The sequence below is a fragment of the Equus quagga genome, chromosome 8 (genome assembly GCF_021613505.1).
Source record: "Equus quagga isolate Etosha38 chromosome 8, UCLA_HA_Equagga_1.0, whole genome shotgun sequence".
Taxonomy (NCBI): Eukaryota; Metazoa; Chordata; class Mammalia; order Perissodactyla; family Equidae; genus Equus; species Equus quagga.
Window position 1 is genome coordinate 60,531,489 of NC_060274.1, and position 22,690 is coordinate 60,554,178.

A 22,690-nucleotide genomic window follows, 5' to 3' on the forward strand; every position below is an offset into this window, starting at 1 on the left:
GCATACTAATGGTTTGAATGGAGAATTTGGGATGAAAAATCCCTCCTTTTTGTCTTCATCAGAATTTTATTGGCATTATGTTTTGAAGATGAACCATAATTAGATACATGGGAATAACAGGAGAAATAAATTGCCATCCAAACCGTGAGGAAACAGAACTATCTAAATGAACCTGTCAACTTTTTAATCTAAACAGAAACCAAAAAAGCTTATTTTGTACTTTCTATCTTTCAACACACTGTTCTCCCTTGGCACTCAGGAACTACCATTCACACAGCAGCCACACCCATGTCACATAATCAGATGTTGTATTAATTCAAATTAGAGAAAACGTAGCTGGGAAGACTATACTTGAACATACTGACCATGAGTTTTTATGAACCTTTAAAATATCAAGGACCAGCCCTGGTGGCCTAGTGGTTCAGTTTGGCACACTCTGCTTCACTGGCCCAGGTTCAGTTCCCGGGCACAGACCTACACCACTCTTGTGTCAGTGGCCATGCTGTGGCAGCAGGTCACATACAAAAAAAGAGGAAGATTGGCAGTAGATGTTAGCTCAGGGTGAATCTTCCTCAGCGAAAAAAATAAATAAAATATCGAAAGGATTATTATATATGTGGTTAAGAAATCAACCCTCTCCTTTTTGAAAGGCCCAAATTCAAAATGCAGTATCGCTGTATTATAAGACTTTTTTTTAACTCCCCAGAGCAATGTTCTATCCAATGTTTAACTTTTTCAATTTAGCTTTATATCTTTTTTGACTCCAAGATAGAAGAGTGATGCTTGATGTACTCAAGTTATAGCCAGCATTTACCAATTCTTTGATTCGATTTTTTAAAGTATTTATGCTTGAATCCAAAATCCGAGGATTTTCAATTATTTGTGAGATGCTAATTTTTTCTTCCATGAGGCAGTCTATTTTATCATTAAACTTTCTCTCCCCCAAGAAGATCACATCTGGATAGCTTAAGACAAACTTCTGTACCTCTTCTTCAGTACACCCAAGGGAAAATAGCTTCTCTTTGATATTTGTATAGTTCCTTTTGGCATAGTCATTGGAAAGGTCTAGGATTTCAGCTCCTGGACCACGTATCAGAATGAGCAGCTCCTCATTGTTCAAGTTGAAAGTTGACTGCAAAAACTCAATGTTAGCTTTTACCCGTTTGGTGCTCTGACTTAAGATGAAAGGGTTTTTTAAAATTATCTTCCTGACAAAATCTGTGGGATCATTGTGACCCAAGGACAAACAGATTTCTTGCAAAAGTTCAACCATCTGTTTATTCAGATCAAGACTATTGGAAAAGGTACGTGGGGCATTGGTCAACAATCGACAAAGGCATTTACGGGTCAATCCAACTGAGTAGAGGAACTTTATATTATTCTCTAAGTTTAGGTTGTTATTGGACCGAAAAAAGGATTCAGGAGAACGTTCCAAAATATTTACAATTTCAAGGTCTGATGTCATAATTCTTCTCCAAAGATCCCACCGTTTTGAAAGACTTTCATGTGTGCGTGTTATAGCTCGTGGATATCTTGATATGATGCTAGCAATCACTTCCTCTTTAGCTCCTTTGGACAGAAGGAACATCTTCAAGTCCTGCTCATTAGTACCCACCCTATTAAAAACTCCAGGCTGTCGTCTCTTCGCCATGTCAACATCTACTCCCATAGTAAGTAAGTTATTCAGTAGTTCTTCATTCTTCAAATGCTCAGCGTCTGCACTACCATACTTCACACCAAAAAGCCTAAATGAAACTGATTTAAAGAGCATTTCTGCTGATAATTGGATCATCCAACATCTTGAACCAAAGAGAAAGTTACTTCTCATACACAAGAGGTTTCTTGGTGCCATAACGGTCAGGTAGGCCAAACCTTTTGGAATGCTGTGTAAAACAACATATATAATATTATACAAATGAATGTGTTAAACAGCTAAATGATCCTATAGGCATCAGGATCATTTCTATAAGAAAATATCTGTAGTGTTAGCTCTCCTGATGCTTTGGTAACAATTTCAGTCACCGCACTCCCAGCACTCCCACTCCCTAGTTCACTCCTTCTGATTACCTATGGCCTGGGGCTGCTTCCATTCTTAACATAAAGAAAAGCAGAATAGCATCATCACTGCCCCAGAATTACTCCTGCCTTTCTCTTTCTCTTTTTATTTTGCCTTGCCTACCTTGGCTACTCAAAACCAGTTGCCCCTCTCCATCTCTGCTTTATCCTCCAGGTTTCCAAACCTTTGGCTTATTCCTGCTAACTGATGCTTTCAATTCTGCCTTGTCTTCCAACTTCCCAGATCTTTGGCCTTGCCCTTGCCCACAGATACCAGATTTCTTTGCCTCTGTTCTCAAGTCCTGATTATCAAACTCTAAATCTAGCCTTGAAAACCAACACTTCAGATTACCTAATTTCCACCTTAAACACCTTGTTCTAGATTCATGGTACTCTTTAAACCCATGGTATCATCGAGTCTTAATTCTTAGCTTATATAGAACTCTAGTCAACAGTTCCTGATCCCCAACTCCATCTCACTCAGTTTACCCTAATGTCCCCTTGGTCGTAACTCAACAACTCCAAACCAATTTTCATCTTCAAAATGATCTAGTTGGGACATTTAATCCACATAGTCCATCACATGTGGAACTGTGCTGTGAAATGGCAAATAAACATTAAAAAGTTACTTTTACCATTCTCCACCACCCCACCTCCATATATTACAAATGACTGATCCAGAGCTCTCTGCATCTGTTTCACAACACATACAACTTCAAGCAAGTGATTAAAACCTCTATAACTCAGGGTCAGCCCAGTAGGGCAGCAGTTAAGTGCGCATGTTCTGCTGCGGCAGCCAAGGTTTCGCAGGTTCGGAGCCCAGGTGCAGACATGGCACCACTTGGCAAGCCATGCTGTGGTAGGCATCCCACATATAAAGCAGAGGAAGATGGGCATGGATGTTAGCTCAGGGCTAATCTTCCTTGAAAAAAACAAACACCTCTATAACTCATTTTCCTGATCATTTAGAAATGGACATGAAATGTATGAGCTTATATATGATAATCGTCATAGGTCCCAACTAAAATGAGACTTCCATTTATAGGAAATATTTTATGAAGCAACAGAAAAGTGTTCTTCTGTTATTCAATTTGTCAGATGACTTATGTTCCTGAGCTACTTGTGGTCTTAGTCACACAAAAACACATGTTGTTTTTTTTTTAACTATAGTTTCTCCTTTCAGACTATATACCTGTGACAATTTAGTTCTTGATTTCTAATTACTTACAATGGGCTCTGATTAAAGGAGGGATTTCCCTTTCCCTCTCTCCTAATTAAGAATAAAATAGAAAATTGAGATAGATGGTTCCAACTCACTGCTAATATCTCTGTGCTTGAGGTACTGCTTTCAAGATCGATATTAAAGAAATCCTCTGTGTCTTGCCTTTTAATTACTCCAATTTAACAAGAACTTGGATTATACCTACAGGTTGGGAGCACTCTTGGAGCTCAGATAATCTACAGACCCTCAAAGAATTGAAAAAAGATTCCAAACTATAGAATGAAGTAACATTCAAATGAAAATGCAGGACACTCACAAAGTAGTCATCAAACAACAAAAATACATTTTAGATTGCGTTATGCTCTGAGTTCACTATTATTCACTTCTCTATAATACCACACACTGCTCTGCAACCACATACTCTTCCAAAAACGCATGAATTTAGAAACTTAAAAATAAGATACTCCTAACTACAGAATGAAGGCTCTACCTTGCACAGCTCAACAATCTGTTCTCTCTTACAGATGCTCAAGAGTGACCTCTACTGGATAATGGGACAGAACACCGACGGCTGTACATGAGACTAGTGCCTTGGAAAGAGAGGTGCAAGATAATCCAATGGGACGTAGGAAGAAAACAGTAAAACTCCAACTTTTATTAGTCTTGGCCTTTTAAAATGTCTGATTTTTATACGTGTTTTATAATGTATATAATATAATCGCACTATAAAACAGAAAATATAACTAACCAGTATATAAATATACATATATTGGAGGTACATGTATAAACCTTTTTTATTAAGATTGTACACAATCAAAAAAGTCTGAAGACCACTACTCTAGACAATACACTCTCTTGAGATTTTTAGCACCATGACAAACAGAGCTGAACAAGCCAGAGAAAGTTCAAAAGAAATTCTACTGCTGACAGACTAAAAGTGAAAGTATTTGCCAAATTTATTAACAAAAGAGTAATAAATCTATTAAAGTTTCTCTTGAATCTGTCATAGGTAGATTTTGTCTTTGTATATAATTCACTCTCCATGGAATTATCTTTCACATGAACTAACACATCCAAACCAAACTGAACATCTTTCCCAGCCCCCAAACAAAGTAGCACTCCTCTGATTAATGAAATCACTATCACTATTCTAATAGTTGCTCACATTAAAAAGCTAAAAGTGAGCTTTGCTTTCCTCCTCTTCCTCAATAATGATGTGGATTTGGCTTCTTCAATATCTCTGAAATCCAACCTCTCTACTGTTTGTTATTCTCTCTTACCCAGACTATAAGAGCCCCCTAATTTGCTTCTCTGACATGTCACTCAAAATTGCCATCACAGTATACTTGTAAAACAAAGATGTGATTATGTCCCTTATTCCCTGATTAAAGACCTCTATAGCTCTCCCTTAGAAAGCAAAATCTTCAGGCTGACCTTCAAGGCTCTCACCACACCGTTCCAACTACCTTTCTAGCTATCTCTTCTATTCTACAACCTCACAACCAAGCACCACTGCTTCTCAAATCTCTGGTCCTAAACATCCTCGCCCATTGTTGTCTCCCTGCCTTTGTGTAAGCTGTTCTCTCTTTTGGAAAAGCCCATCCTCCCAATACCTATCCACAGTCCAAGGTCTCATTCAAATACCCTCTTCCCACAAATCTTTAACTTAACAAATACTTACTATTGAAGAGAATTGTTTAATAATAATTTATTACTGAGGAATCTAAAACTAAGTATTCTATTTATATAGGAAAAAAGAGCTGAACTGGACGTAGAACTGGAAACTAAAATTTGGTTTTGATTACAATACTATAAATGCAATAAATTGGCCCCCAAAAATGGTATAAGCCTAAAAACAAGGTAACTAATAACAACTGTTGGTGAGCATATGAAGAAATGGGGGAAATTCTCAAATCACTGTTGGAAGGGAACTTGGCACCATCCATCCTTTCCTTTAACCCAGCATTTCCACTTCTTAGAGATTATCCAAAGGAAATAAAAGGACAAGAATATACATTTGTTGTGAAAAAGAATGATCATCACAACATCATGTGCTGTAGCAAAAAAGATGAAACCCTATTGGCCAGCAATAGTAGAATGATTGACAAATTGTGGTACATCTATGCAATATAATATATACAGCCTGATATTAAAAAAAAAAAAAAAAAAGGCAGATCTAACACAAAAGAAAGAAGTCCAAGATATTCTAAGTAGCAAACTGCATAATATTATGGATAGTATGGATAATGCCACTTATATAAAAAGGGGGTGGGAGGAGCATCAATACATACAGAAGGAAAAAATGAAAGTTATCTCTGAGATTAATGGGGGCTATGTACTATTTCTGAAATATTGTGACATGACAATGAATATGTGTTATTTTGCAATCAGACAAGAAATTAAAAACAAATTAAACTGGCTGAGGGGTGCAAAAACGTAATGGAAAATATGTTACCTTTATCAATTTTTCAGTTTTCAACACAAAAAAAGTTAAACCTGAAAAATATCAATGATATTTCACTCTCTTAACACCCAATCCCCATTCAAGACATTCCTATGACATCTAGCAAAGTGAATAAATATTTAAACTGGCTAATACAAGAAGTACCAACTGCCTCAATCTACAAATTTTAAAAATAATATTTCATAACTTATTTCAATCTATCTCTCAAACTGACGTTTTTAATTAACTAAAATCATTATTCCAAGGGCTGAGGTCCAAAATCAACAAACATACTGACAATCTGTGTACTTGTAACATGTGAGGTCTAAAGAAAAAAGGATTTGCGGTACCTTCTGCTCCACAATTCGCCTGATAAAGGAGCTTTTAACACAAATGGTTCATCACTGGGCCTACGGTACTACATTCCAGCTGGTGTTCTTTTGACAAAACAAGCTAAGTTTAGATACCTTTACAGCAATGCATTTCTCACCTCATTTGTCTTAAAGAAAGAGAACTTTGCACTTCTCCAGAAAAACCGGAAAATAGCTGTCCCTGGAAATGGCAAAAAAAATGGGGGGGAAGACAAAATAGTATCAGGACTTCGTAATACAAAATAAAAACATCGATCCCAGCTAACACTGCATAATGCTCTCGTGAGACGCATAACTTCTTGCATACGAAGCATCTGCCTCACAGATACTGAGAAAGAACGGCAGGTACACTCCTGAGTATGACGGGAAAAGGAATCACCATATGATTTGTAAAACCGGAGCTAAGCGCTCCACATACACTGACTTAAACCCCACGACTTAAAAGGTAGGCATTATCTCTAAAATTATAAAATCGGAAAACGCGCCAAGCTACCTTACTAGTTTGTCTAAGCTAGTTGAAGCATAAGTTTCAAACCCAGCTGAGTCCTTCTTAACTCAAACCCAGGTAATTCCACGGGTTCCATTCCATGGGTTCTTCCCATCCCTCTCCCTCCCACAAGGACAACGCTGCAAGAGGCTGCGCGGGAACAAGAGTCCATACCAGACCTGCTCCCGAAAACATAAAAGCACAGCAACAGCTACCCACCCACCTCAACCCAGACTGTACCCACGCGCCACACATAGCTTTACTTCCGCTTCTGCGGCGTGGAGGGGAACAGAGCGGCGGAAGTGGACAACACTAACTTCCGGCCACGGGCCGCGCGCGCAGAGATGGCGTCGCCCGCCTTGCGCCCCCCGGCGGTCACGCGGCCATCCTCCGTAGCCCGACTCTAAGGACCGGCAGGGGGAGGCACGAGACTGCACCCAGCGCTGGACACCGCAGTCTGGGGCGGGTTTGGAAGGGCGGGTTTGGGAGGGCGGGGCCCAGGGGCCGAGCCAAAGCCAGGGACCTAAGATTGCTGCGGGGATCCAGTTGCCTGCTGACGACACGCAATAGGAAAGTCGCGATTATATACGTAAATTTTGCAGCCTAATAGAGTAATTACACTTATTATTGTGGTTAACACGATGCAGACGAACACCTCAGCGTTTGTTGCAGGAAAACGCGTGCGAGCCGAAGCTCATAATCAGTCCTGAACTACCTTGGAAATCCTGGAGTGTCGCTGCTAGTCCAAGTCCAGTGTCAGTTTTCAGGCTGGCTTGATCTTGAATTCTACTGCAAAGGAAGAATTTCTTGAGTTACCCTCCTCTGTATAGGAGCATAGTAGAATTTTTTTCATCCCATTTCTTGCACCAATGAACCAATTAATGTTTTGTCCTCACTCTGGATTCTAGATTACTGTTAGCTGGTTAACTGTTGTCACTTTGTTTTGAATTAACTTTGTTTTGTTTCTTGGGATAAAGATTTACCTTTGGGACTTCAAATTACTAATAATCAGTCTATCTGGTAAGTGAAACCACTTACTGTGGTTCCCCCACGTAAAAAATAGTCCTGAAAAATTATAAATGGTCTCTTTGTGTGATTTCTAAAATCTGTTTCTGCATGGAAGGAGCTCATAAATATATAAATTTACATACATAAATGTGTAAATATTTTATCTATAAACTGCTTTACAATCATAGTGTAAAACAACTGCCCGGCCCCATGGCCGGGTGGTTAAGTTCCCACTTGGCAGCCCAGGGTTCCCTGGCTTCGGATCTTGGGCGCCGACATGGCACTGCTCATCAGGCCATGCTGAGGTGGCGTCCCATATAGCACAACCAGAGGCACTCACAACTAGAATATACAACTAGGTTGGGAGAGCGGGCTGCTTTGGGGAGAAGAAGAAGAAGAAGAAAAAAAGATTGGCAACAGATGTTAGCACAGGTGCCAATCTTTAAAAAAAAAATGTAAAACAATAAAATCTTTTTTGGGAATCATTAAACTTCAGATTTTAAGACGATGTTTGAGATCATGGAGCCCAAATCCTTTCATTTTACAGATGAGACACTGAAACCCGCAGAGTAGGAGCCAGCAAAAGAATGCATGTCTTATACCTCCTTCACCGGTAAATCTTCTGTGATTTGTATCACATGCTTTGTTGTACTGACTAGATATCAAGGGTTATTTCTAACTGACTTGGGCAACATCACCTTCTTCATGACATCTTGTAGGTAAAGGAGATTGGTTCTTTTGAAAATAAGTTCCATATTTTCTATCCAAAATTTTCTGATTACAAGTATATTTTAAATGCATATTATAAAACACAGAAAAGAATGACAACAAAAATATAATAATGGTTGGGTTAGGATGGTATATTATCAATTAGTTTTTTCCTTCTCATATTTCTGCAAAGAGGTTTAATCTTTGATGATTTGCAAAATGTTGTCATTACCTCCAATAAGACAAATGACTACTGCCTCATTGTCATTGGTGGTGTTACAGTGGAAGATATACATACCTTGCCTGTATTTTATTCATTGATTCAGTGAACATTTATTAAGCACCTGTGTATTCCAGGCCCTGTTTTCAGGATGGGGGGATATAGTGGAAAACAACACAAAACCCCTGCCGTCCTGGACCTTATTTCCAGTGGTAGGTCTCACTCTCAGCCTGAATGTCTGCTCCTCTACATGCTTCCCCCTCATCTCCCCTCCCCAAGACCACAGTTGGCTCACACTCTACTAAATTGATGTAATTAAGAGAAAGTGTGGTTTGAAACACTTGGGGGCTGTGTGTGGAAGAAGAGCAGGGAGTAAGTGATGATGAAGGAACAAAGAGGAAAAGGGATGAGATGAAATAGCTGCATCATGGTGGAGGGGAGATTTTCCTAGAAGCTGTTCTAAAGTTTTCATCTTTCTTGGTTTTTTATAAAGACTAAAGTAATTCAATATTTAAGTCAAATTTGCATTGTCATATATCTCTTGTACAATTCTCTTTCTTTTCTGAAACCATTGGATGGTATATGTGTTTTTAAATGACCTTATTTAAGAAAAGAAAAAGTTGCAAAATCTGTATTGAAGCATCTCCTCACCCTGTTTTTAATGCAGAAATCTCTTGCAGGGGAGAACAGAGACTCTGGAGCCCTTGCTCTCCCAATTGGACTTAGACACTCAGGGGACAGGCTGAAAGTCAAGTCTGAATACAGTGCTATATTCAGAAGCACCTCTGCCCTCTTATAACTAAGGTTTTCTTACTGTGCCAAAAGTGCCTGCCTGACCCACTCTGCCTAGGAAGTGTCTTTAGTTTTTCATGTAAATGGACTTCTGGCAAACCACAACCCGTCAGTTGACCTCTCATGTTTGAATCTCAGCAGACCCAATTAAAGTCAGAACGGAAGTGCCCCCCCACCCCGTTCCCCCACCCTCCACCCAATGCAACAACACCCACAGACTCCTGGACTCAATAGACACATGCAACTGCCACCCCACATCAACTTCCTAGGCAGACCTCAGCTTCCTACCAGTCTCACCTGAAGGCCCTCAGAGGAACTTGAAGTCTCTTCTCCCATTCTCTTGTCTTCAGTCGTTCTGGTTGCAGGTGAAAACAGATGAAAAGTCTACAGATTGCTAAGGCCAAATAAAGGAGTTGATAAAGTTACACCAATAGTTACAGGCTAACATTCTTTCTGTTTGCAAACAAACAAACTTTAAAAAGCTAGCTTAATTTCCCCCCTTTTCAAAACAATTGCTTTTTAACAACCTTAGATTTCTAAAGATTTTACTGCTGGCAACTTTCTTTCTCTGAGATGTGCCTAACCCGGATCTAGAGAGACGTCTTGAGTCAGCTTTCCCACTCCCACACTCATTACCACAAGGGTCTGTGGCAAGGAAATGGATACTTAGCCTAGCAAATTTGCTGATTCCAGACCTGATATGATCCTGGATTCCCATAGTAGTTGGATTGCCAGCATCAGCAGGACAGAGTTGGCAGAGAGAAACACAGTAATCATTTGAGACCCCATTCAGCCTCTATCCCATTCTGCCTGGTGGGTTTAAGTACTTTTTGGGTTGTTTGATCCTACAGCACTATGCCTTCAATTACCATGAAGCAATTCTTAATCACTAGTAGAAAACATTACCTTACCACAGAGCAGGGGAGCAAATATTCACAAGATGGAAAAAAATCTTCCTTGTCCCAAACGATCTCCCTTCCTGTTTACACTATGTCTTGAAATTCCACGTTTGCAGATTTATTCCTTGGTATTTGTAGCGTGGTGATTTTAATGGCAAACATATTTAAAAGGGGAAACAACACAACAGTCGGCAAACTTTTTCTATAAGGGGCCAGATAGTAAATATTTTAGGCTTTGTGGGCCACATAATGTCTGTGTTGCACGTTCTTTTTTCTTTCTTTTTTTACCACTCTTTAAAAATGTAAAAGACTGTCCTTAGGTCAAGGGCCACCTGGCCGCTGGCCATAGTCTGCTGACACCTGCATTAAACTATAATCATATATACCTGTAACTTAGTTTGTTGAGTTAAAGGCATTCAAAGAACAGGAATTTTGAGAGAAAGAACATAGAGGAGAAAACTATTAATATATGACAACATTCATATAACACTATCTGCCAGGTACTATTCTGATCACTTTATCTATAGCAATTCATTTAAGTCTATGATGGAAACAATATTATCTCCATTTTATAACTGAGAAAACTGAGATAAAGGCTAAGTAACTTGCCCAAGCTCACAGAGTTAATAAGTCATTGGAACCTAGGAAGTGCGGTTTCAGAGTCTATGATCATAATTGCAATGCTGTGCTCACACTCAGAGAGAAACAATATTTTAATTCACTATAGAAACTATAAAAATAGAAATATTTTTCTATATAAAAAGAGGGCAAAAAAATTCATCCATAATTCCATCACCTAGAAATAATCACTATTTGTATTTTATTTATGTCCTTTTGGCTATATTCCAGAATATTCCTATACATAAAATTTTTCCCTTATTCAACCTATGAGGGAGGTATCACAATTTTGCAGATGAGAAAACTGAGGCTTAGACAGATTAAGTGACTTTTTCAAGATCATAAGCTAATATGTGTTTGGAATCAGGATTTCAACCCAGGTTGTTGCTTCCAGAAACTGTGCTCCTCACCCCTGGTCTATACTGTATTTGAGTTTATACTTACTTGTCACACTTAAAAAGTCCTTTTCCATCTCAAGTTTGTAAAGAACAATTACCCATATTTTCTTTGAGTATTTTATTATTTTTCTTGTTTTTCCTTTAAATCTTTGAATCATCTGGATTTTATTTTGGAATAAGAAACAAGGTAGAGACTTGGTTCTATTTCTTTTCCAAATTGCCAGCCAATTGTTCCAATATCATTTAATGAATACTTTCTTTGCCCACTGCTTTGGAATGCCACCTTTATCATATACTAAATTATGAAGTAATCTTATCATTTTTGAATGACTACATTCCATTTTTGGAAGATATTTCTTAAAGTTCTGTTGTGATGGTCTAACTTAAGGGTTGATATAAATAAAGGAAAGTATGTTTCAGCCTGGTATTATGAGAATTTCCCTTTATAGATGATTTTCCCCTTAAAAAATAAAGGCTAAGGATTCAAATGAACATATTTTAGCTCAAATTCTACAGTTTTTATAGAAGTGTGAAAAATTCAAACTGAGCTTGAAAGAATATTAATGATTATCTTGACCAATCCCCTTATTTATAGATAAGGAAACTGAGGCCCCAAATGGTCAAAATTACATATCTAACAAATAATGTTGCTCGTTAGTGATTATATTACACTGAATTCTTTCAATTGCAAGTGACAGAAACACAATTCAAACTAATTCAAGAAAAAAAATGGGTGGGGGGATTTTTGTCTCTTATAGAAAGGAGATGGGCAGAGACTTCCTCAGGCATGACTAAATCCAGGAATTGAATGAAGTCCACAGCTCTCTCTGCATCTTATCTCAGCTTCTCTCTGTACATGGGCCTCGTTCTCTCAGGCTTTTCCATGGCACAAGATATATGGATGCAACATCTCTAAGGTTACGTCCATTTAACTGGAAACTCAAGGGGAAAGAGAGAAATTCTAGCTCTTAGACTTGAACATACAATAGAAAATAAAGACTCCAATTGGCTTTCCTCGAGCCGTGTAATCACCCCCATCATTTCAAGGGAGGGGTGAAGGTGGCAGGCTACAGTGTGATTGGCAGTCCCAGCAAAACCATTTGGAGTTGAGGAGAAGCAGTTACTCAAAGGAAAAGAGATGTTACTATTATTAGAGTGAAGAAAGGGAAGTTGGACAGCCAAAACATCTCTGTCCACTGCTACAGTTGGAGAGCCAGAATTAGAGTTGAGATCTTTGATCTTCCATTCCAATCCTCTTCTCATTCCTCCATTTATTCATTTAACACATATGTACTGAGCACTTTATCAGGATTGTGTTTAGCTGCAAGTAACAGAATCCCAATAAATAGTGGTTTATATAGCAAAAGGTCTAGAGACAGGACTTAACTGTTGGCATTTTCTAATACCACATAGTCTCACAAGTTTCAAAGGACGACATTGCACCTCCTTGCCTTTGATCCTTTGCTTGCTCCTCTGCTCTCCATCTCCACTTGTTAGTCACTATCTTAGTCCATTAGGGCTGTTATAATAGAAATACCGTAGGCTGGGTAGTTGAAACAACAAACATTTGTTTCTCACAGTTCTGAAGGCTGTGAAGTTCAAGATCAAGATGCTAGCAGATTCAGCATCTGGTGAAGACCCACTTCTTGGTAGATGGCCATCTTCTCATTGTGTATACACAGAGGGAAGGAGCAAGAGAGCTCTCTGTGGTCTCTTTTATAAAGCCACTAATCCCATTCATGAGAGTCTCACTCTCATAACCTAATCACTCCAAAGGCCCCACTGCCTAATCATTTCATTGGAGGTTAGGATTTCATATGAATTTTGAGGGGACACAAAAAATTCAGTCTACAATAATCACTTAACCCAGGGAGGGTGATGTCGGCTCTTTCTGAAGCCTTTCCAAACTCCCATTCAGAATAAATCTTTCCCACTTCTGTATTTCTGTAGCACTTTACTCAAACACTCTAACACTGAATTCATTCTACCTTGTGTTGAAATGAATTTGGTGCATACATATTGATCTCTGATGTTAGACAGCAATTCCTTGAGGGCACAGACTGAGTCTCATTTATCTTTGTGGAATCCAAGTGCCAACTATTCTTCCATCCTCTGGCTTTGCCAGCTACACATGCTCCCTGCTAGACCCAGAACCCCAGAACTCCAGAACCCAGAACCACTTTGAGTTCTGCTAAAGTAAACCATATTACCTGAAAACATTAGTGAGCAAAGTAGATTCTACTGCAGGTTTTGTCAAGGAGGTTACATACCACACCACACAGAACAGCAACTTTCAGATCCCTCATTAGACTCACCCGCTCATATTTTCTTCCTTCTAGATGGTCCTTCAAACTCCTCTCCCCGTGATTTTGCCCAAATTCAACTATGCTCCAGCCCCATCTCCACACTGGCACACCCAATGCAGCATGAGGCTCAGTAAAATAAAGTCTCATCTAGGTCACAGGTCCTATTCTTCTTAGTAGTGAGGGATTCAAAATAGCAGATGATATTAAATTGTGCTTATAATAGTTAACATGTATTGAGTATTTATAATGTGTAAGGTACCATTATCCCTGCAAGGCAGGTTTTATTATTCCCATTTTACAGTTAAGAAAAGGGAGGCATATCAAACAACCCAATCAAAAGATGGGCTGGAGACATGAACAGACATTTCTCCGAAGAAGATATATGGATGGCCAATAGACACATGAAAAGATGTTCATCATTGCTGATCATCAGGGAAATGCAAATCAAAACTACACTAACATATCACCTTATACACCCATTAGGATGACAAAAATATCTAAAACTAAAACTAGCAAATGTTGGAGAAGTTGTGGAGAAAAAGGAACCCTCATACACTGCTGGTGGGAGTGCAAACTGTTGCAGCCACTATGGAAAACAGTATGGAGATTCCTCAAAAAATTAAAAATAGAACTACCATACAACCCAGCTATCCCACTACTGGATATCTACCCAAAGAGATTGAAGTCAGCAATTCCAAAAGACCTATGCACCCCAATGTTTATTGCAGCATTATTTACAATAACCAAGACATGGAAGCAACTGAAGTGCCCATCAACAGATGATTGGATAAAGAAGATGTGGTACATATATACAATGGAATACTACTCAGCCATAAAACAGAACAAAATCATCCCATTTGCAACAACATGGATGGACCTTGAGGGAATTATGTTAAGTGAAATAAGCCAGTTAGAGAAGGACAATCTCTGTATGACTCCATTCATATGAGGAACTTAAAAATGTAGACAAAGAGAACAGATTAGTGGCTACCAGGGGAAAGGTGGGGTGGGGGGTGGGAACAAAGGGTGAAGTGGTGCACCTACAACACAACTGACAAACAATAATGTGCAACTGAAATTTCACAAGATTGTAACCTTTCATTAACTCAATAAAAAATAAATAAATAAATAAAAAAGAAAAAGGAGGCATGAATAGGTTAAATAAGTAGCTCCATATTTTTACTGCCTACAAACATAGGTCCTTTACCCACCACACAAGAGGGGCCAAATAAAAACTGGAATGCCAGGCTTATGGCAAGGAAAGAGTTTTTATCTTGGATGATATAAGCCAGGAGACAAGAGTGAGCCCTCAAATCTGTCTTGTTTCATCTCCTCTCCCCAAAAGAGGGGAGGCGAGGGGTTTTAAAGGTTTATGAGAAATGTGGCTGCTTGTAGAGAGGCAGGGGGAGTCAGTGGCCTTGCTGGTCAGAGTTTTCCCACTAGGCTATGTTCAGCCTTGGGACACGGCTTGCAAGGAGGAGGAGGAGATGGTATGGAATCCAGGTGGTTGTCCTTGGCTGTGTCTGTCTCCATGGCAAATAATGGATTCTGGAGCCAGGGAGCCAGGGAGTAAGCAGGGAAAGAATGCTTTGGTTTTAACCCCATATATGCTGGGTTTAATGTAGAGGAACTGATATCAGGGCCAGTATCCATATCGCACAGCTAGGATGTAGGAAACAGAAATCAAACCCAGTCTATTTGAACCCAGAGCCTGGGCCCTTAGTAATTAAACTCCACTAATCTCTACAGCCCCTAATATAATGCCTTTCCTAGTAAATGCATCAAAATATTGTTTGGATTAAATTTATTTGCATTTCTTTTTTTTTTCGAGGAAGATTAGCCCTGAACTAACCACTGCCAGTCCTCCTCTTTTTTTGCTGAGGAAGCCTGGCCTTGAGCTAACATCCGTGCCCATCTTCCTCTACTTTATATATGGGACACCTACCACAGCATGGTGTGCCAAGCTGTGCCATGTCCACACCCGGGATCAGAACGGGTGGACCCCGGGCCACTGAGAAGCGGAACGTGCGCATTTAACCTCTGCGCCACCTGGCTGGCCCCTACTTGCATTTCTGAGATCATCAGAAATACTCTAGCTTCTTATACTTTTCTTTCCAGCTGCAAAAATGTATTTTTTGTGTGAAATACCAAGATATCCATTATAGGAAAACACTACATTATCTTAAATTAAAGTAAAAATTATGAGTATATTGCAACTGTTTGCTAGTTTTATTTTTTCATCTTTATTGAAGTATAATTGGCAAATAAGTTATATATATTTAAGGTGTACAATGTGGTGATTTCATACCCCTATACATTGTGAAGTGATTATGACAATCAAGCTAATTAACACATCCATCATCTCACATAGTTACCGTGTGTGTGTGTGTGTGTGTGTGTGTGTGTGTGTGTGTGGCAAGAACACTTAAGATCTACTTTTGGCAAATTTCAAGTATACAATACAGTATTATTAACTATTGTCACTGTGCTGTATATTCATTCTCATGGATACCTAAAGCTTTCTGTTTTTACTGGTATTAAGTAAATGAAGGAATGAATGAACTAATTTACTGACTGCAACTCAGCTGCTTCATCTGAAAATGCATTCATTCAGTTGTTCATTTAATATGTATTCATCCACCACGTGGGCACCAGAGAAACAATGAAGCACAAGGAACACTCCCCACCTTTGACAAGTCTAGTGGAGGTATTCACAGTCCAAAAGAAAAGTGTTAAATCAGATGATATCGAAGGTCCCTCCCAGCTCTAAAATTCTGTGATTCTGTTGAGTGGGAGGATTGCTCTCCTTGTACCAAGGTAGTAGATTTATGATCACAAGAAGATTGTTCATTCTTCCTCCCATCCTAAGTGCTCAAATCAGTGCAAAAAAATGTAGATTCTGATAAATTTTAAATGAATGCTGCCCTTGGCTAGGAATTGAGAAGGGGAGACCAGTGATGCTTGTCAAATAACCACTGAGGAGGGTGTTTGGGGCCGCCCCAAAGCAGAATAACAAAGAGTGAGAAGCCTTGCCTTTCAGGCCTCCAGCCTTCCTCACTGAACTCCGAACTCCAGTATCTGCTAGATAGCTCGCATTTCCCTGCTTCTGTCTGAGTCCCCCAAATCCCACTCTGACACTAGGCAAGCCAGCTAAGCACGAAGTGTCCCCTACTTCAGAACCGCCTGTGGAGCTTCCCTCTGCACCTGCACCCGTGAGCTGAACACTTCACCTTTTCACCTCTGTATCCCTCATGTCCTGTGGCTCTGAATCCTAGTTGCACATCATCACCTGGGGAGCTTTCTAAACATACTGAAGCTCAGCGCTGCACCTCCAGGGATTCTGATTTAGTTGGTTTGACATGAGGCCCAGACATTGGTCTGGTTTGTTTTTGTTTTTGTAAATCCCCAGATGATTCTAATGTCCAGTCAGGACTGACAACTACTACACCTTTGAAACTGGAGTTGCTTGATTTTCACCTGCTGGTTAAAGTCCCACTCTGGATTCTGGGACCAATTCCGTTCCCAGACAGGAAGAATTCAAGGAGCCTTAGGCTAGCCACTCAGCAGCTCAACACTCAGAGCCTAATCTTACTGTGGCCTGAACTCCCAGTTCCAGTAATTACAGGCTATTGATTTTCTTTGTAATTAAGTTCCTGCCTCAAAGGCACATGGGGAGTAAAAGAAGGGTGACCAGTTGCTAGGCAGGTAAAATAGCAGGTGTTTGCTCTAAAGCCCTCTCACTTACTTCTGCCTCCCATCTTCTATTCAAACCATTGTAACAAAGTTGTCCTGAATAAACAGTGTCACTTGGTGATAGGCAAGGATAGGAAATTATCTGACCTAACATCTCTTTAGCCAGGCCTATGTATGTCAAGCTGTCAGGTGCTTCTCTTTATTTCACTACATACACCTCTGTTAGTGATACCTTAATAACCTCTTTCCGAGAGACACCTCATCTTTTATCTCCTTCCCTTTCTTCTCCCTCTTTTACCTTGTACTTAATACCAGAATCTTCTACTCTCCCTTGATCCATTTTTACAAACCTCCCCACTATGACTGATCACGCCTAAGCATAAGACTAGTATCAATGGTGTATTTCAACCAGGGAAAAGGGAAGCGATATTTTTTAAAGTGAAATGATGTGAAAATAAAGAACAACCTCTAGAGTCTGCAAAAGTGCTAGTAAACCTCCTCAGAATTTCTTAAATAGTCTATATTCTCTTTATTCTCCTCTAATGAAACCTTTTCTTCAGAAACCGGCATTCAACATAAATGTTACTTTTAATCGTTTTGTTGTTTTCTGCTTTGATAGTTGTTTTACAACAGTTTTGTTTTTTACTATTTTTTCTACCACTATGTTTTACAACACTTCATTTTGTGGATTATTCTCAGACCATTGGCATCATCTATAACATTGTCTTAATTGGAAATTCTACTCTGAGTACCAAAGTTTTGGAATTCAACTCATCTGTAAATTGAGGACTGCTTGAATATATCTAGCACCATGCTGGGCCCTCCTTTAACTAATGCTTTTCCAGTGTCACAGGGGACAGTGCCTAAGGTTTGTCAAAGGAGAGGAATGAATATGAGGGCAGACTTTAATGACATCTGTTTGTGATAAAATTGACGACTTCCCAGCCATCAGTGAGATGGAGGAAGTTATTCTGTTCTTTGGCCCAGGAGAATATATGATTTTCCTAGTGCCAAGGGGAGTCTCAAGTCACAGCACTCCTTGTACTCACTTAATTACTACGACAATCTGAAGAAGCAATCTCTGTTATACAATGTCTAGAATTATTCTCAGAAAAGTGCTTTTAAAATTTCAATACTTGTCTAAAGATAAGTGCTCTAAAATATGCTAGTTTTTCCAGACATTAAGTATAAACCTAAGATTCATTCTGTTCTCTATTTTGACCAGGCGCTGTGATTTTCTGTAAACATTAGCAACAGATAAAAAAAGAGAGAGAGACAATTTTAAAATGTTTTAAAGCACATATAACCATAACTTTTTCTCTGTTATGTAGTGAAGTATGTGTTCTGTATTGCCCTTGAGAATATCACAATCATGATTTATGATGTGTATGTATTTTTAGTACATATTTAAATTAGTCATTGTGAATCACATATCCTAAGATCATTTAATTAATTACCTGCATTATCTAAACCACTACTTAAATTTCTTCTCTAGACATCTTACTCCTACAGACTAAATTATTCATCTCGCCGAACTCTCTAAACTGACAAAGCTGCTTGCCTTCTAGCTAAGGTGCTATTGTGAAAGCAAGTCTCAGCTCAACAAATTCTTTCTCTTTTATTAAAAGATAAGGGTAGAGAACCATCATGTCTAAAAATAGATACTTGGAGCTTAAAATCTGTCAGACCATATGTTGTACGACTCCAAGATCCAGGGAACAAAGACATCCTTCTCCTGGGGGTATGTATTATTATAGTTATTCTAGGGAATCAAGTGCCAGCCCCTCTATATGACTGTCCAGTCATTTAAACATCTTTAGCAGAGAAAAGAGATATGAATTCCTGGGGACGGTAAAGGGAAAACATTAATGAATTGGCACTGATCTGATCTGCATGCATTTGTGCCTGTGTTGTGAGAATGCGTATGACAATGTGAATTTTTTTCCAGTGTCCTTGAGATTTCTTATGAGGAAATTACTTTTCTTGTTTTTCATTGACAGTCATTAGAATGACCACAAAACATAGGATTTGGGCAGGCTTCACCTATAAGCCAGATAGCATTTTACAAAACATTTAAGGATCTTTGTAATACTTTTTCTGTACTGAAATTATAACATTTTTTTCTGGTGGATATGTTATGTCATTGTTCTAAAGTTTAAAACCTTCTTTTAAAACTTTGAAATAAGTTTTCAAACCTATTGCCAATAATCTCTAAATACAGTTTACATACATGGTACATATTTTATAGCATTTTACATATTTTATATGGTGCAAACTCAACATCTTCAGAGATTTCATTACAATATTATGCTAGAATATTGTTCTGAGACTGTGTACATAGTACATTGAAGTAATTTGGCAGTTACTTGGTTACAAACAATTCCAAGCCCCAAAGGGGATTCTTTTCTTCCTCTGCAACCATCAAATCTCAACTTCTCTGTAGATTGCAGAGACCAAGCTACACTGGCATATTTACAAAGCCAAACACTTTTAAAATGTCAAGGTTAAGAGGTCCAAGTCTCTAATTACTTGGCAATGATTGTGCAGGCTAGTTGTAAAGGTAGAAATGTCTGTTCTTTGTGAAATAGCAAAAGAACTTCAGTCCTCTTCAGGTGATGGAAGGGGAAGGAGGAAACGAAAAGTAATATCAGACCGTGTATTTCTTCTAGGACATGAGGCTGTATTTCTTTTAATTTAAAAAATTATATATGTGTGTGTACATACATGTGTTTGTATATGTCTACGTAAGGAAAGGTTACATACACATGATACAAAGATACTAAAGCACATGCAATAAAAAGCCTCTCCTTTTCTTCAGTTACCCAGTTACCCTCTCTGAAAGCAAACACTCTACCCAGTTTCTCGGAGATTCTTCCAATGATAATCCATTCATTTGTCATCATACATGTATAAGTTCCCTCTCTCTCTTTCTCTCCTTTCACACAAAAGGTAGTATACTATTTACTCTGTTCAGTTCTTTGAGTTTTCACTCTTGAAGTTCCAAATCGGTACATATAAAAGTCATCATTCAAGCTACTGTCTGCATAGTAATCCACTGTATGAGTATACTATAATTCATCTAAACAGTCTCTTAATAATGAGCATTTACTAATGGTCCACATCTGTTACTATTACAAATAGGCTGCAACAAATATTTCATTTGCACATATTTTGTGTTAACACATATACAAGTATCTATAGAATAAAAACCTAGGAGTTGAAATTATTGAGCCAAAGAGTATGAGCATTTTCAATTCTGACAAATAGAACCAAATTGCCCTGCATGAAAGTTGTACCAATTTTCACTCCCAACAGTGATGTATGAGAAGAAAGCAATGTTTTTGACCAGGACTCACTTCATATTTGTACTCCAAAACCATAAAAAATAATATATTCTTTTTACATATTATAAATGTCAGGAAATTGCATTTGAGAGATGGAAAATATGAAGTAAGAGAGAGAAAGCTGACAGTATACGGTAACCATTTCATAGTTTGTTGACAAGCAAGAAAACCATCATCATGTTACAAGAGAGAATTTTGAATTATATTTTTCAAAACCATGAAAACTGTTAAATCTTTCTATTTCTATTGATAATGCTATTATTAAAAGTAATAAAAATTATTGCCAATAATAATGATAACAATAGGGGCAATATTGTACAGGATATATAAAACTTTTATTATACGTAAACCAAGTAAATATATCATTGGACTGTGACTTTTTAAAATCTGTATTACAATAATAGCTATCATAATGTTATAATACTCTAAATTAGCCCCAAAATTTACTAATAGCTATTCTGAAAGTACATCTTAAAATTATTTTAGGAAAACAAGCCCTTGAAGATATATTTAATAGTACTATAAAAATTCTGACCAGAAGAACAGATACTATGTTATTCATAAAATGAAAAAAACTTTATAAACTTGTACAAATGGTACAGAAACATCTAAGCACATAGTTTTGCAGGTAAAAGCCCTAAGGAATATGAATGTAAAATCAGATAGTTCTTCCCTTGGTAAAGTCTCTATGGGTACCAGTTGATTATTCCATAAAAAGGAGAATAAGCTATGCATTGTCACCAGCTCAGATTGTCACTTCTAAACATTTGTGATGTAAATAGATAAAAATGTATTTTTATGAAGAATTGATGAATTCATATCAGTGACCTATAAAATTTCATAACGTGATATAAATTATAATTTTAAAAATTAGAAACAGAAATCAAGTTCCCTTTATTAGGAAAATAATTCTCAACCATCTTTTTGTCATCCAAAATTCATTTTGTCATTCAAAATTCATGCTCAACTGAAAGTCAATACCACTATGTGCATTTTTCTGATCATATTACAAAGATTGGACCAGATAGTTCAATGGGAAAACTCATTATTGAAACTCTTTGATTAGAAGTGGCTGAACAAGCAGTTTTAAAGACAAAGTCCCACACAGCTAATTATCACATTTAAGTTGTGTCTATAAAATACCGAAGAAAACAATGTGGTCAAACAACTACTAGTCAAGTCAGTGAAACACGAAATCAGTCAAACCAGTCTTTCGGCATTATATAAGGGATAAACTGTCACTTCACTGGATTTTTCATATTTCACGCAAATATTTATCATGCTATAATGCTGTTCTCAGATGACAGTGAAAAAGGCAGCACAAACACTTCTTTACAGTAGTCCTTTAAAATCAACCTAGTTGTGTAACTCTGTCGCATATTTCATCACCACATATGGCTCAAAAAGGAGGACTACAACATAGGATGCACATCACAAAAATGAAATAGCACTGCTGTCTAACAAAAATGTGCAAGATATGTACTAAAATGATTGAGCTTTGTGTTTAATGCTAACATTAAATCTTCTGTTCTGATTCACTCACAATAATGTGTTCATCATCCTCATTACCATCACCATCACCACTTCTAGCATCAGTATCATATGTGATACCCAAACATCAAATAGTTTGCTTGTTTGTTCGTTTGCTGAGGGAGATTTACCCTGAGTTAACATCTGTTGCCAATCTTCATCTTTTTTTTTTTTTTGCTTGAGGAAGATTCACCTTGAGCTAACATCTGTGCCAATCTTCCCCTAATTTGTATGTGGGTCGCCACCACAGCATGGCCACCAATGGGTTGTGTAGGTCTGCACCTGGGATCTGAACCTGGGCCACCAAAGTGGAGAGCGCAGAACTTAACCACTAGGCCACGAAGTTGGCCTCATCGTTAAATAGTTTTAAGCACAAAGGGCCAATTCTTCATCCTATTCTTTTTGACACTGATTTCATTTCTGCACCTATTTGATATTGGTCATCTTTAAGATGTTCTCGAATTTTATACTCTAGTATCTTCTCTCTCAAGAAAATAACATTTCAGGAGCCAGCCCAGTGGCACAGTGGTTAAGTTCACACATTCCACTTCAGTAGCCTGGGGTTCGCCAGTTAAGATCCTGGATGCGGAGCTATG

General features: G+C 38.2%; 1 protein-coding gene across 26 annotated transcripts in view; it reads right to left on the minus strand.

Moving 5' to 3' along the window:
* Positions 1-6,875, minus strand: part of MTERF1 (mitochondrial transcription termination factor 1) — a 212,234-nt gene extending 205,359 nt beyond the window's left edge. For 12 of the 26 annotated variants that reach the window (XR_006889851.1, XR_006889855.1, XR_006889854.1 and 9 more), the window contains exons 1-3: positions 6,802-6,875; positions 6,211-6,272; positions 5,733-5,773 (exon numbers count right to left, since the gene is read on the minus strand). Coding sequence is in view for 8 of the 26 variants with exons in the window: in XM_046670271.1 (XP_046526227.1) it covers positions 716-1,883; positions 6,211-6,272; positions 6,819-6,833 (1,245 nt within the window). In the remaining 18 variants the exon portion in view is untranslated. Of the gene's footprint in view, positions 1-6; positions 1,884-5,732; positions 5,774-6,210; positions 6,273-6,584; positions 6,707-6,801 lie in introns of those variants that run through there. The other 14 variants (XR_006889866.1, XR_006889863.1, XR_006889865.1 and 11 more) reach the window with 9 other exon arrangements.
* Between the last annotated feature and the right edge of the window lie 15,815 nt (positions 6,876-22,690).